At 32.8% G+C, this 13,086-nt stretch overlaps 2 protein-coding genes across 2 annotated transcripts in view; one reads left to right on the forward strand and one right to left on the reverse strand.

Annotated features, from left to right (window-relative positions):
• The window catches only part of LOC132703493 (uncharacterized), a 59,280-nt gene extending 53,192 nt beyond the window's left edge, over positions 1–6,088 (reverse strand). Inside the window, exon 1 of the mRNA XM_060672791.1 lies at positions 5,957–6,088. The gene's annotated coding sequence lies outside the window, so the exon portion shown is untranslated. The remainder of the gene's footprint in view (positions 1–5,956) is intronic.
• LOC132703491 (uncharacterized) lies at positions 5,871–7,019 on the forward strand. The gene is made up of 2 exons (XM_060672787.1): positions 5,871–6,530; positions 6,587–7,019. Exons 1-2 carry the CDS (start codon positions 5,889–5,891, stop codon positions 6,947–6,949), a joined length of 1,005 nt encoding a protein of 334 aa, XP_060528770.1. The 5' UTR covers positions 5,871–5,888; the 3' UTR covers positions 6,950–7,019.
• Positions 7,020–13,086: the final 6,067 nt, after the last annotated feature.

Below are 13,086 nucleotides of genomic sequence, written 5' to 3' on the forward strand. Positions count from 1 at the left end.
ACAGCTAGTAGCTTGAACGTGTCTTGTCTAAATGATAGCGTTGATAAATGTCGTAGGTCATTATTTTGGACACCTTGTTTTTGGTGTGTTATGGTTCCTAAATGTTTACCGCTCCCGTGCGGGTCCACAGAAGAGTAGTAATACCGCAAAACACTCCGCTTGACACGTTCATATCATCGTTTGACATTGTCCCATCATAATATCAAGTTCTCACTCGATTATAGGAGAAAGTTCTGATGCAACAAATCGCTTCAACAGGTAATATCTAGGTGTAACGTGTTTAAGTTTAGCACTTTCTTCGACATGAACACATTTCATGAAGGAAAGTTTTTGCAAAACGCAATTACTTTTAATAACCGCGCTTACAAAAATTAAGGTATAGAACACATAAGTAACATAAATAATTCTTTTTCTTTTTCAAAAAGCCCGCTCAACAAATTGTTATTTAAAAGCAAAAAACAATTTTAAATTAACTTCTAATTTTTTAATTCTATTATACTCGTTATATTTGTATTTGGCTTACTTTGAACGCCTTTGTTTATGATATCGTCCTTTTATTTAATTTTACTAAAAATTATATTTCTTTTAAACTGGCGTAGCACATGACGCTACCAGGCTAGAAATACATCTGCTCAGTTAAACCAACATTTCATATAAAACACATGTCATCATCATTGTAACTAACTGCACATTGAAATTAAAATTCCAACGCGTAGAACACTTCATATGTTTTATCATTGTTGTTAGCATAAATTATAGACACACATAATGTTAGTTTGCAACACAGAAAAAATAACGATCTAAATAATAAATATTTGCAGAAAACAAATTTAAAAGGCAAAATCTATAAATAAAGGTTTAATAAATGTTTGTCATTACCGAAGTTATATATCTGTAGAGAACGTGATGTTTCTTGCTTTTCTTTTTTTTTTTGTAGCATACATTTTTAAAAAAAATATTTTTCCTGCCTCCTTTTAGCAGGAGGGCTCGTTGTTATTACTACTATCATGACTTATGCAGGTGAAAAATGTGGCGAATTAATGTATATTAAAAAAAAACTCATAATCAATAATTTTAATTTCTCAGTAAACTGCCGCGTGAAATTATATAGTATATGCATCATGTTCTTGGCTGTATTGTGTTCAGAAATAATCTAAACAGATTCTGAAAATATCGGTGGGGATTTAGGACGCTAAGAATAATTTAAATTTACCTTCTTAGGGGAGATTAACGGCTCAGGGTACTTACATTAATTGGTTAGTTTAACTCAGGTAGTAGTTTGCATAATAAATACACTCAAGGCAAAGCGCGCTTCCCGTAATGGTAAGATGTTTAATGGAAATTATTTTCCCCGTGAAATAACAGCGAAAAAGGAAACATTTAATCGATGAAATGTAAAACTAATAAATATTTATTTTATAAAATATATAATAATAATAATAATAATAATAACAATAAAGTTATTTATTTGAATTATATACAATATAACAATAACAAGATAACATTTTGGCAAAAAGACGAGATTCAGTCTGCTAAAGATTAGTATACTGTTCTATCTAACCCAATATCACTAATAGTACTAAACAGTTTCAGTTGCATTTTGGTTTGCAAACTATTGAAATATCTACAACATTGGTAACAAGTTTTCGAGTGATCAAAGGAAAGAAAAACACTAGCAACTAACTGAAACTGCTGCAGCTTTAATATGAAATTTTTAAGCCAAGAAGTACCGTGTATAAAACTCTTGTTATTTTTCCGTGTTCTTTTTTTGAAATTTTGTAATCAATAGTATTAATTGGCATTTAAAACAATTAGACATAAAGAAGAAGATGAAATTGAGTCTTGGCTTTTGATTGAAAGGTTAATTATTTTAATTTTTTGAATATTTGTAATTAGAGTAAAACGTCTTTAAACCAGACCAAAATATTATAGAAATTTAAAATAATATAGCATAAGAGCATGAGTATGAGCCACGAAAGGAAACTAACTAATTAAACTAGAACTAAATTGAAGTAAGGATTGTCAAGAAAGGCTTTCATTTTCCTAAAATGTTAATGTTGAAATTTTTAATAACAATAAGCACCCTTATTTAGGCGTAACTACCAACAATGTTCAATGACGATAAATCAATTGTACTATCAGTAGTTCAAAAAATAAGAACAATTAAGGATAAATATAGGGTTCAACAGCTATCGAAGGTGCATATTAATGATTTACTGTTTGTAAATAGTACGTTATGAATACACTTTGACTTTAATGTCTTCGCAAGACATCAAATAAATTAAAAATTAAATTAATTAAATTAAAACTTAAAAGATTACATAAGTTGAAACTCTTTGGGTTATATATGTTTTAAAAAGAAAAGTTTATACAAACATGTCAGAAAACACTTAAACCTGTTCGATTCTGAAGGCAGGCGATGCGACTTCCACTAAAAACTACAGATCTGTTGCAATTTTGTCCAACTTCGGGAAACTTCTAGAAATTCTTCTTTATAATTAATTGTACTAAGCTTGTCTATAGTACTCAGGATATCTCAGAAGTTTCAGACAAAAGAAAAAGGTCGATGTGGTATAAACTGGTATCCAATAATCATTTGACCAAATTGATCACCAAATATGAAGCAAGCTGCAAATTGCAACTCTTTTTGTTGCTACGTCAAGAGTACCTCAAGGATCGAATTTGGGTCCTTTACTTTTTCCGATTTATCTATTATGTTACATTTACGTAATTTGTAGATTACGGATGACCTAGACATATTTCTGGCAGACGCTTTGATCATGCCAAATCCAGTGGTGCTCTGTGAACTCCTGTTTTTTTATGGAAATAATAGTCCCATATTGTTCAACGATACATTCAACGGTGTGCCTTTAGAGAGGTGTGATACGTTCAAAGTTCTGGATGTTGTGTTTGACACTAATTTTACTTTTATTCACTGCACTTAAATTTGTTTAACCAACCAAGGAGTAAATATTCATCTACAATATGGTCACTTATCTACGAAAATCATACTTCAAGTTTGGAGAGTGTTTGGCGTACATGCTTATATTATTTTCACTTTAAATTGCATAGATCTTATCCATCAAGGGGATTTGATCAACTTTGTTACTCCAACTGTTCGTTGTTTATTTGTGGACACGCTGTATAAACGCGTCTCGTCGTCCTTACCGGAGAAAATCGATTTTTAAATCTTTTAATTATTTTTTTTTTATAATTTTAAAAGTAGGACAATATGATGGTAACTTTAATCATATTGTTGACTTGTGTAGTATTAACATTCACACCCTATATACTGTTGTTTCTAAATGTAAAGAAGAATTTTCATTTTTGGCAGGTACTTTCTATAACTGTTGAAAAAGTAAAGCAATATTGTTATTATTACTATTATTGTTAACTGTGGTTTGTGATTGTATTTTTCCATTTTTCTTTTTACACAATTTTAAAATGTAACTGAATATGGTGATTGTAGGGAGCGTTTTCCCCCCAAAAGAAGCTTTTCCCGTTACTATTAAGTAGTTCAATTTGGTTGAGATATATAACAGGTGCTTCAAAAATTCGTAAAGTCGAATAAGCGTTGTAAAATAGTTAATGACCAATGTCGAGTAAGGGATTGACAGTCAACCCGATCTAAAGTGAAATTGAGGCAAATTTTGCAATTGTAAAAGACGGTTAGTAATAGAGATTGTTGTCTTTATCTAACTCACTTGTATAAACGGGAGAATGGGATGTTCTCGTAGTTTGAATAGTCTATTTACTTACCGAAATTGTTTAGATATGATGATTTGGGGATCCAACAGTATTTTCTTTAAATGTTTGAATATAAATGTTTAAAACTTTGAAAGGCTTTATTTATTGGTCCGAAAATAGTAGCGTGTATTTTTTCAGGAGTATTATTTCAAAAATCATTTAAAATACACATACATATTAAAGGGGAAATTTTCATGTTATATGCACAAATGAGTTTTTATCCACTTCACTGAAACCACACGCAATATAGGAATTTATTATTTTTAAAAATATTTATTAATTATTACAAATCATAAGCAGATAATGTACGAGATTGTCACATATTTAGTAGGCGCTTCAAAAATTGCTACAGTGTTGAGTAAGATGTTGACTGTCAACTAGATCTGAACTAACATTACGCCAGCGTGATAGAAAAGTGAGGCAGATGTTCCAATGAAAATAGACCAAAATTATTTACACATCATTATTTGGTGATGTGACAGTATTTTGTTTAAAAAATTGTATAAAATAATTTCCTTAAAAATCGCGCATATACAAATTGATATGAATTTAGAATATATTTGAGTCTTTCTAACATTTAATTTATTGATTCGAAAATAGTAGCGCGTATTTTTTTAGGAGTATAATTTCGAAAATAACTTAGCGTTCACACATAATGACATAAGTATAAGAAAAGCGGAAATTTCAATCTGTTTATTTCTGAATTATTGGAACAAGTAAGTTAAAATGTTAATCTACATACACAATATAGTCACCATCAAAAATAGTCAAAATATATCAGATTCAATTAGTTCAAAGAAAGACAAATAAAACGGTTTAACAAATTATCCACTAACAAACGACTTACCCCAAAAACCCCGAATGGGTAGAAAAATTGAGAATTAACTACAAACAATCTTTTATAACAGTTTTCTGTAATCGGTACTAACTTGTTTGATAAACCAAAAATTCCCTATTACTACCATCTCGCTTTAAATAAAATTTGCCTCACAAAACTGCTACTGGCACAATTACCGATACCATTCTAGTTTGACAGATGGGGTTCGTTGAGTTTTGTTCTGCATGGACAGGTAGTCACTTGCTAATGCAAAAGTTAGGTGCCTTTAATTTGATATGATGTTTGTCAATGGGAATTTTCGTAGGAACTCAGAAATCAATTCAATTCAATCAATTCAATTTGTCATTGTACTGTTACTTTTTCTTCAAATTTTTCCTTAAAACAATTTTAAAACCTAAATGTCATTTCTGCCATAAAAGTAGAGTTTTCAATTAATATTTAAATAGAAAATTGAGGCAAATTATGCAATAAAAATTGACCGAAATTATTTATACATCCATGCACACAATATTTTCTTTGAAAATTTGTTTAAAATAATTTCGTATAAAACCTTCAAAAAAAAAAAATTATTCGAAAATAGTAACATGTGTTTTTTTGGCAGTATTATTTCGAGAATAACTTAACATACATAACATATTTACCTATGTATATACTAAATCAATTTATTTATTTCTATGATACACAATAAGTTATTAAAATGGTAATTCATTAACAGATAATCTGTATACACAATATTGTCACTGTGAAAAATAGTCAAAATATACCAGATTCAATTAGTTCAAAGAAAGACATTCGATCGAAATGATTTCACAAATTTCCATTAAAATACGATTAACTCCAAGAACGCCAAATAGGTAGAAAAATTGATAACTAAATACAATCTTTTCTGTCATTAGTATTAACTTGCATGTCATGGAAAACCATGCCTAACAAAATCGCTATTGCCGAAATTACCGATAGATGGGGTTCGTTGCGTTGATTTGCATTGACAGATAGTCAACCGTCAATACCCTTAATTTGATACGATAATTGCCCATGGGAAATTTCTTAGAAACTCGGAAACCAAATTAGACGAGACCGTCGCTTGTTCAATGGGCCGAAAAACTCACCCAATTATCGTTTATTACTGAAAAAAATATCTAAGAACGTTCCACTGAACTAATTTACATTTGTCAACAAACGGGTTCGACGAATCGTTCCGTGACATTATAGATTCGCCATTTAACTCGATTCATTTAATAATATTGTCTCGATCTAATTCCATTCGGTGCATATTCTCACCTCGAATAGTTAATCATTCGGCATGCGTGACGACACGCGTCTTAAGGATGTAAAACTTTGTAGAAAACAAAAGAAAATTAGTTTACTTACGGTCCGTGCGCGCTTATGCGCCGCAGGTAGGGGCGTGCATGACCACAAGCCGGAGGGGACGGGAGAGACACAAGGACCACCGCGAGGCCCGCTATATAAGCTTAGTAGTGCAAGTGAATTTTATCAGTTACCCATCACCAAAACGACAATGTTTTTCAAGTGCCTGGTAGTCGTTTTTGGCGCGACATGCGTTTGGGCACGGACCACGGGCACGCCCGAACAAAATTCTATAGTCGATGACACGCCGCGCGCATCCGACAACACCCCTTCGTACTTGAGTGACTTGCGGTTCGTGTACAAAGTGTATCAGGAATGTGCCGCCACCGATCTCTCGTCGTGCCTCAAGCTGAAGCTGCTGGCTGCCCTCGACAGAGCCTCCAGGACGTACAATTTAGAACTCTTCGAAGGATTTAACTTCGTCAAGGATACCAAAGGTACCGACGAGGAAGATAGTCCGAAATCCGAAGAAGAAATCGAAGCGAACCTTCCTCGTTCGTTGAACGAGAGGGAAGCAACTCTGGATGGAATGATTGCGGATAAAGTCGGGTCGTTCCTCGGCAGCCACTCTTTGCAAGTAAGTAGATCGTGGGAACCTGCCGATTTGGGGTATAACCTCCGTCGTCGTTGCAGATAAAGCTGCCTTCTTCTTCCGACCTCGCTCGCAGCTTTAACGGGGAGGAACGCGGGAAAAAGAACAGGAGAGGTGGATACATGATGTTGCTGCCTCTGATACTGGGAGGGACCATGGTGCCTCTAGCTTTAGGCGCGCTTGCGTTGCTAGCCGGCAAAGCTCTAATCGTTTCCAAGCTCGCTTTGGTGTTGGCCGGCATCATAGGCCTGAAAAAATTGCTGTCTTCCGGACATTCCGGTCACCACGACTCCGGGCACGTGGAGGTCGTTTCCGGTCACGGATCCGGCTGGGGTAGGTCGTACAACAAGGAGGACGCTCAGAACTTGGCGTACGAAGCGTACGCGCCCAAGAAGGACAGATAAATGTCCTCGATTAATTTAACTTTATTTAAATTATTTATATAAATTTAGGAATAAACGTTTTTGTACAGTAGTCACTTTCGTGTTCGCTATCGGCCATAACCTTAGATCCTTTAAAGGACCGTCGTGGCGGAGAAAGTAATCTAGCGGCGTTACACGATGATTACGTTGCAGCTGATTTTACTTTCTTCGGTTTGCTGAAATCTCAGACGGTTTCTAATGTAAGGTTTGGTCGTTTATTTCTCGCGGTAATCGCGGAGACTGCGAAAAAAAATAAACCAGTTCGGGTCGGTAAATGGACCGTGACAATGATCGTGCTAACACGTCACGGTCTCGTAGTTAAAGACATTGAAAATAATTTTTATGTCACGGAATATAATTCTAAAGCGATTTCATTCCTTCGCATGGGTGGTTTGCGGGTAACTTGTTGATTTTTTTAGCGTCTGTTTTTACCTACAGATTTAATAAAAAAAAACAAAGAGTTTAAGAGGAGATTAACTCGATCTATAGGGTACTTTGTTCAATGTAACCAGATTAATAGGTCGTCTGTAGACGTAGGTAGGAAATTAACCCATAGAAAAAATTATTGTCATGGAATAAGTGTCCAATATTTCTCAGAATGACTGCTCATTTAGTATTTAAAAAAAAAGCTGCTGCATTTTCGATATACAATATGTCAAAATGTGATTTCAGTTTTTATTCTTTCTGCATAATTTCTTAAGTAATTCCATTTTCTGAACAAAAATTGGCAACAGGATGTTTCTTACAACTCAAAATTGAATTTCTTGTTAACTTTTAATTATTTGAAATCTAAATATTTCGAAGAGGGTTTAGCCTAGTGATTTTTAAGAAGATGACCTGTTTCACATTAGGAATTTATTTTTTGTCAAAAACATAATGGAGGGTCGTACGAGTGGTCAGCCTTAAGCGAGAAAAGGCATCTGCGTAGTGCCACTTACAAGTCGCCAGACCCCCGACTTTCATCCAGAAATCGGCATTATTTAGGAAATTAGGCAGAAGAAACAAAAACAAACATAACAATTTGGCAACTAATATTAAGCATTTTAAACGACGCATTTCTGGTAACATCTTATCTCAAAAAACACTTAAGAAGTCATTTGATCAAATATTAGGCACTTATAAGAAGTGATGCAAATTTTACAACAGAAAAAGACGACTAGCAATAGGGATTGTAGTCGTATTCATGTGCATTTATACAAATGAGGGAACGTGGGTTGTTGATTACTTTATTTACCGATATATTATTGCTAAAATTATTTACACATTACTGTTTGGGGTTCAAACAATATTTTCTTTAAAGATTCGTATAAAATACAACAACTTTTTAAAACAACACATAAATAGAAATTAGAAATATTTTAGCCTTTTTAACGTTTAAAAATAAAATTCCTTTTCAGGAAATAGCAGAATGAATTTTTTTGTATATTATTTCAACACATTTACCTAAATGTACGTTGAAACAATATGCTTTATTTCTTAAAACAGAGAAAAATGCTAAATTATCTTTTTAATTTTTTGTTAGAACCAAATGAATTGGTAACGAATACCAAAATGTTGTTTCATTTTTATTTGTAAACAGTTGACAGAAATATAGATTATCATGTCATACAAATGATCAAATCAAATGAACCAAATTAGTAATCAGATGGAAATACTTCGCTTACGCTTACAAAAAATAAACTTCTTTTGCCAAATTACTTTAATCATATACAACACACGAAGTTACCATTTTAAAAGAATGTTTAATCAAAAGTTTAATAAAGTTCCGAAGAAATGTACGACCATTTATATTCAGTTCGGTCTACTCAACGATTGAAGTTCCCTAATTTACTGTAATTATATTGTGGTTTATATTACATAAATAAATAAATAAAACCGTCTTTATTTTAACCTCGGCGAATGTCAGCTGAGCTGTTAATTTAACCGAGTATGTCAAAAGACAATGCAAACTTAATTTAGTATACCAATTTTACATTACAAAGATGTGAATCAAGCATAAAACAAAAAAGAAAAACGATAAAAATCAATATTAAATGAAGAGAACTGATTAACAATCTAGGTAGTTTCCCGTAAGAGATATTTTTTAAATGAAGTTTAAAAGCGCAATCAAAGATATTCTTTGATTGCTTAATCTGAAGATGTTTATTAAGTAGTCTAACAAATGTATACGAAAAGCAGGTTTAGTCATAGGTAGGTAGCGGGTTCCACGGAAATGAATGCGATCTCCACAAGTCAGTTTTTCCAAGAAATATGAGAGGCATCCAGTTTTAAGTAGTTTGTGAAGAAAACAAGAAAAATGTGAAAAAAGTTTACGACTTACGGATCTCTTCGTTTAAGGCTATGAATATATCGAATACAGGAATTCTGTAATTTTTGGAATTTATATTTTATCAAAGCATGTGAGCAGGTTCCGTAGACAAAATTGCAGTAATTTAGATGACACAAAACCAGTCTTTCACAGAGATTTTTTTTAATCTAAAGTTTAAAGTATCTTTACTTTTATAGATGTTGCGAAGATTAATATAAGCCTTTTGAAGAATTTTGGAAATCTGTATACGAAATCTGAGTTCATTATCAAAGATAATAATCAAGTTTTTACATTCGTGAACAGCTGGGATTTTAATCCCATTTATAATGATATTCAAGTTTTGGACTTTTTCGGATTTAAGTTTAAGCCATGAGTGTTTGAGTATTTAAAGACCGATTCCAAGCATTTATTTAGTCTTTTTGCCCCTTCCACTTGATCAGACCGGAAAAAAGAAATATGTATTTGCGTGTCATCAGCATAGCTGTGACTATTGAACTGTATAAATAATGAAGAAAAGGGATCCTAATAATGAGCCCTAAGGAGCCCCCTGTCAACTTTTAAGGCTTTCCATCTAATGTTGTCAATCAAAACTTTGATCCCGATAATTACGAATCAATTGAATCGTCTTAAATTTAAACCCGTGTTATTTTAACTGGCGCAGAGCATAACATGATTGAGGGTATCGAAAGCTTGACTATAATCTAATAAGACCAAAGCTGTGTTCCCATTATCTGCTGCTGTCCTTTGCGAAATCCTGACCGTAATTTAGGTAAAAAGTTGTTATTAGTGAAATAATCGCAGATCTGCCTATAAATCAGTTTTTCAAATACTTTAGAAAGACATGGCAACAGCTTGCTCAATTTTGGTAACGGTATAATCTCTGCTATCTTCCACTGCGCAGGAAATATACAGCTTTCAATGCAAATATTAAAAAGTTGAGTAAGAACAGGCAGTATTGTTGGGCAGCCAACTTTTAGCATTTCTAGTGTAATTCCATTGGTACCGTGCGACATTTCATTGGCTACAAAATACAGTTACAAGTAATTTTTTTCTGGCAAACTGAAAAACAAAACGTTTTACTGTGTTAATAAATCTCCCTTTTTTCGAATGGAAATCTCTGCAACGACATAAAATATCTCCCAGCTGAGCGAAAGCAACAAACAAGGTGAACCCGTGAACTTGAACGACGGGACGTCGTTTGAAATTTAACGTTTTCCTAAAACCCATGCGACACAAACTACTTAAAACTTTATGGATAGAGACGATAACATAAAAGCTTAGAACGGCTTTCGACGTTGCAAGCTGTTTACTAAAAAGATTGGGATCTAGCTGCCCGATGTACGATATTTATAGTATCCAGAGAATTTCCAAGACGTTGTTCCTATATCTCCATGAAACGGATATTTGGGGATTTAACTCGAGAGACTTTACTGCTAAAACGTTTACATCTGCAACGGACAAAATATGGGGATCGTGATATACATTTTAAAGTTTTTCTGTTACAAACAAACTTTTTCTTATACAATTAAAACAAATATTCTCTTCTATGAAATGGCATGGAGTCTGACGTCTGAGCTTGTATGGTACATCATCCCCTTTTTTTGAAACACTCATACCCAAAAAACAAAAGCTAAAGTTGATGATTTCTGAGAATGGAAACATCAAAATCTATGCATAACATGTTGAGACCAACAGGAATTCCATTTTAAAATTAAAAATTAAAACTTCTACGTTGCCGATATACTGCGAAAGTTCAGTTATATGGACTTTTTTTTTCTGAAGAAGTTTTAACAAATTTTGCAATACCTCTATTTGATATTTGATCCTTTCTCACTGTAACTGCTTTCTGTTTTTCCTCACTTCTGCAAAGCGATTATTGATTTAAAACTATAAAATTTGAACGATAGTAGCTTATCATTAGAATAAAAAAACTTTCTAGAATTGGTATTAGTGTGAGACATTGGAAGAATGTATGAAGATAATGTGAAATCTTTTCAAAGAATTTTGCTAAGGTGATCATTATTTACCAGTAAGATATTTTTTGAGTTAAATTCATTAGGGACAATAGAAAATACGGAATGCTCGGTGTTAATTGAAGGTAGAAAAAGTGAGGTTGGGATTCCGCAGAGGTACATAGTACGGTAGACTCATTGCTCACGTCACTCAAGACAGGTTTCAAAAAAATGTTTGAGTGTGATCCTAAACAGGATATTTAATACAAAAATATTCATTCACTCTGATAAGAATTATTCTTAATACATAGGAAGAGTTACGGTCTTTTAATAAAGTACTTTAGATGCAAATTACGAAGGAAGTACATGGATGCTTAACAGGTTATGGATTTATTGGAACTTTGCAACATGAATTGAACAACGAATGGGAGTGAGAAATGAATATGACGTAAGTAAAATCTAGAGGTTATAACTTTGCAAGAAAAAGTACTCTTCTAAACCAAATAGTTAAAGATACATAATTAAAGATACGTTTTTAAGTTTTCCTTTTGTTTTTTAAACTTTCAAAAAGAAAATCAAATTTTCTTTGTCAAATAGGTTTACAGTTATATATCTGTTCAAGGGAATAGGAAGACAAATATGAAACGCCATAGAATGCGTAAGTTGGATGTTCTCAAATCTCGATCTTCTCAAAAGTTCTTCCAATTCATTGTGCGTTCTAGTGCGGTACTGTTGTGTATTTTTGTTTTCATTGATCCGTATGTGCTTCTTAGGATTCTACTCTCTGCAATTCCTAGTCGATTTTAATTGTGTTTTGTCAGCGTCCACGGCTCACATGCATATACCATATTTAGTCTTACAGGTTTTTTTTTCAAGTTTCGAGATATGTTTTTGGATTTCATTGTACTGTATTGATAGTATTGATTGCATTAGTCATGTTATTTTCTGAGGTGATGGTTGCTAACAGATATTTACATTCCTGGACCCTTTTAATATTATATTATTTGGTGGATTGAGCAGCTTGATGGACGCCTCTGCCGGTGCTACGCGTGGATAAAGGAGGAGGGTTAAGCATAGGGCTAACAACTCAATTTTGTAAAAACACTCTTCTTATGGAAACTAACAAGAATCCAAATACTTAGCTACTTAAAACTAGTTTTACGTGATTTGAGTTTAACTTTGAGTTTTTCAGGTTTTTCGAGGTTAGAGGTTGTTAATCAAATACTTAGATGATTTAATCTACTAACTTGTTATGGATACGTATTTCGAGTTTTTTAAGTTTTTTGAATTTTTCCAATACAATATGTGTAATTTATTAATCAATTATTTGATATAGGATGGTAGTTAAAATATTAAGGTCTAAGTGATTGACAGAATAAAATTGGAACTTGAAAAGCTTTTCTTAGGACTGGGAAGACAAATATAAAACACCGGTAAATATATATATATAGGTTACAAGATTTCCTGAATTTTCCGTTTCTTTTAGATCAAAATCAAAATTTCTTTATCAAATATCTGGTATTTAAAGAACAGATACGAAAACAGAAAAAAACACATTATTATACTTAATAGTTTATGGATTATTACAGCTTTTGAGCTAAAGGATTATTTTTTCTGGAAAATTGTCCAAAATAAGTTTAAGTATGTTTTCAGAAGAGTGGGAAGGTAATTTTGAAACACCACTCCTTTACTCTTACCAATCGATATCCGGTAGTTTTTAATTGATAATAATAATCATGTCCAGGATAAACCGCAAGTAATTGTCCTCATTCGATCTGCATCCACTCATGACTTAAAAATTTTCGCGAAGAAAGTTGTCAACAATACCGTTTCTTCGCCAGCATTACAATAAACAGTGT

This window comes from Cylas formicarius, unplaced genomic scaffold, assembly GCF_029955315.1.
Source record: "Cylas formicarius isolate icCylForm1 unplaced genomic scaffold, icCylForm1.1 PGA_scaffold_6__28_contigs__length_40554024, whole genome shotgun sequence".
Lineage (NCBI taxonomy): Eukaryota > Metazoa > Arthropoda > Insecta > Coleoptera > Brentidae > Cylas > Cylas formicarius.

Excerpts from the sequence above, each read along its gene's own strand:
- LOC132703491 (XM_060672787.1), top strand. The coding sequence starts at position 5,889 with ATGCGTGACGACACGCGTCTTAAGGATGTAAAACTTTGTAGAAAACAA. Across the intron at positions 6,531-6,586 it reads TCGGCAGCCACTCTTTGCAA|ATAAAGCTGCCTTCTTCTTC; the intron begins GTAAGTAGATCG and ends TCGTCGTTGCAG.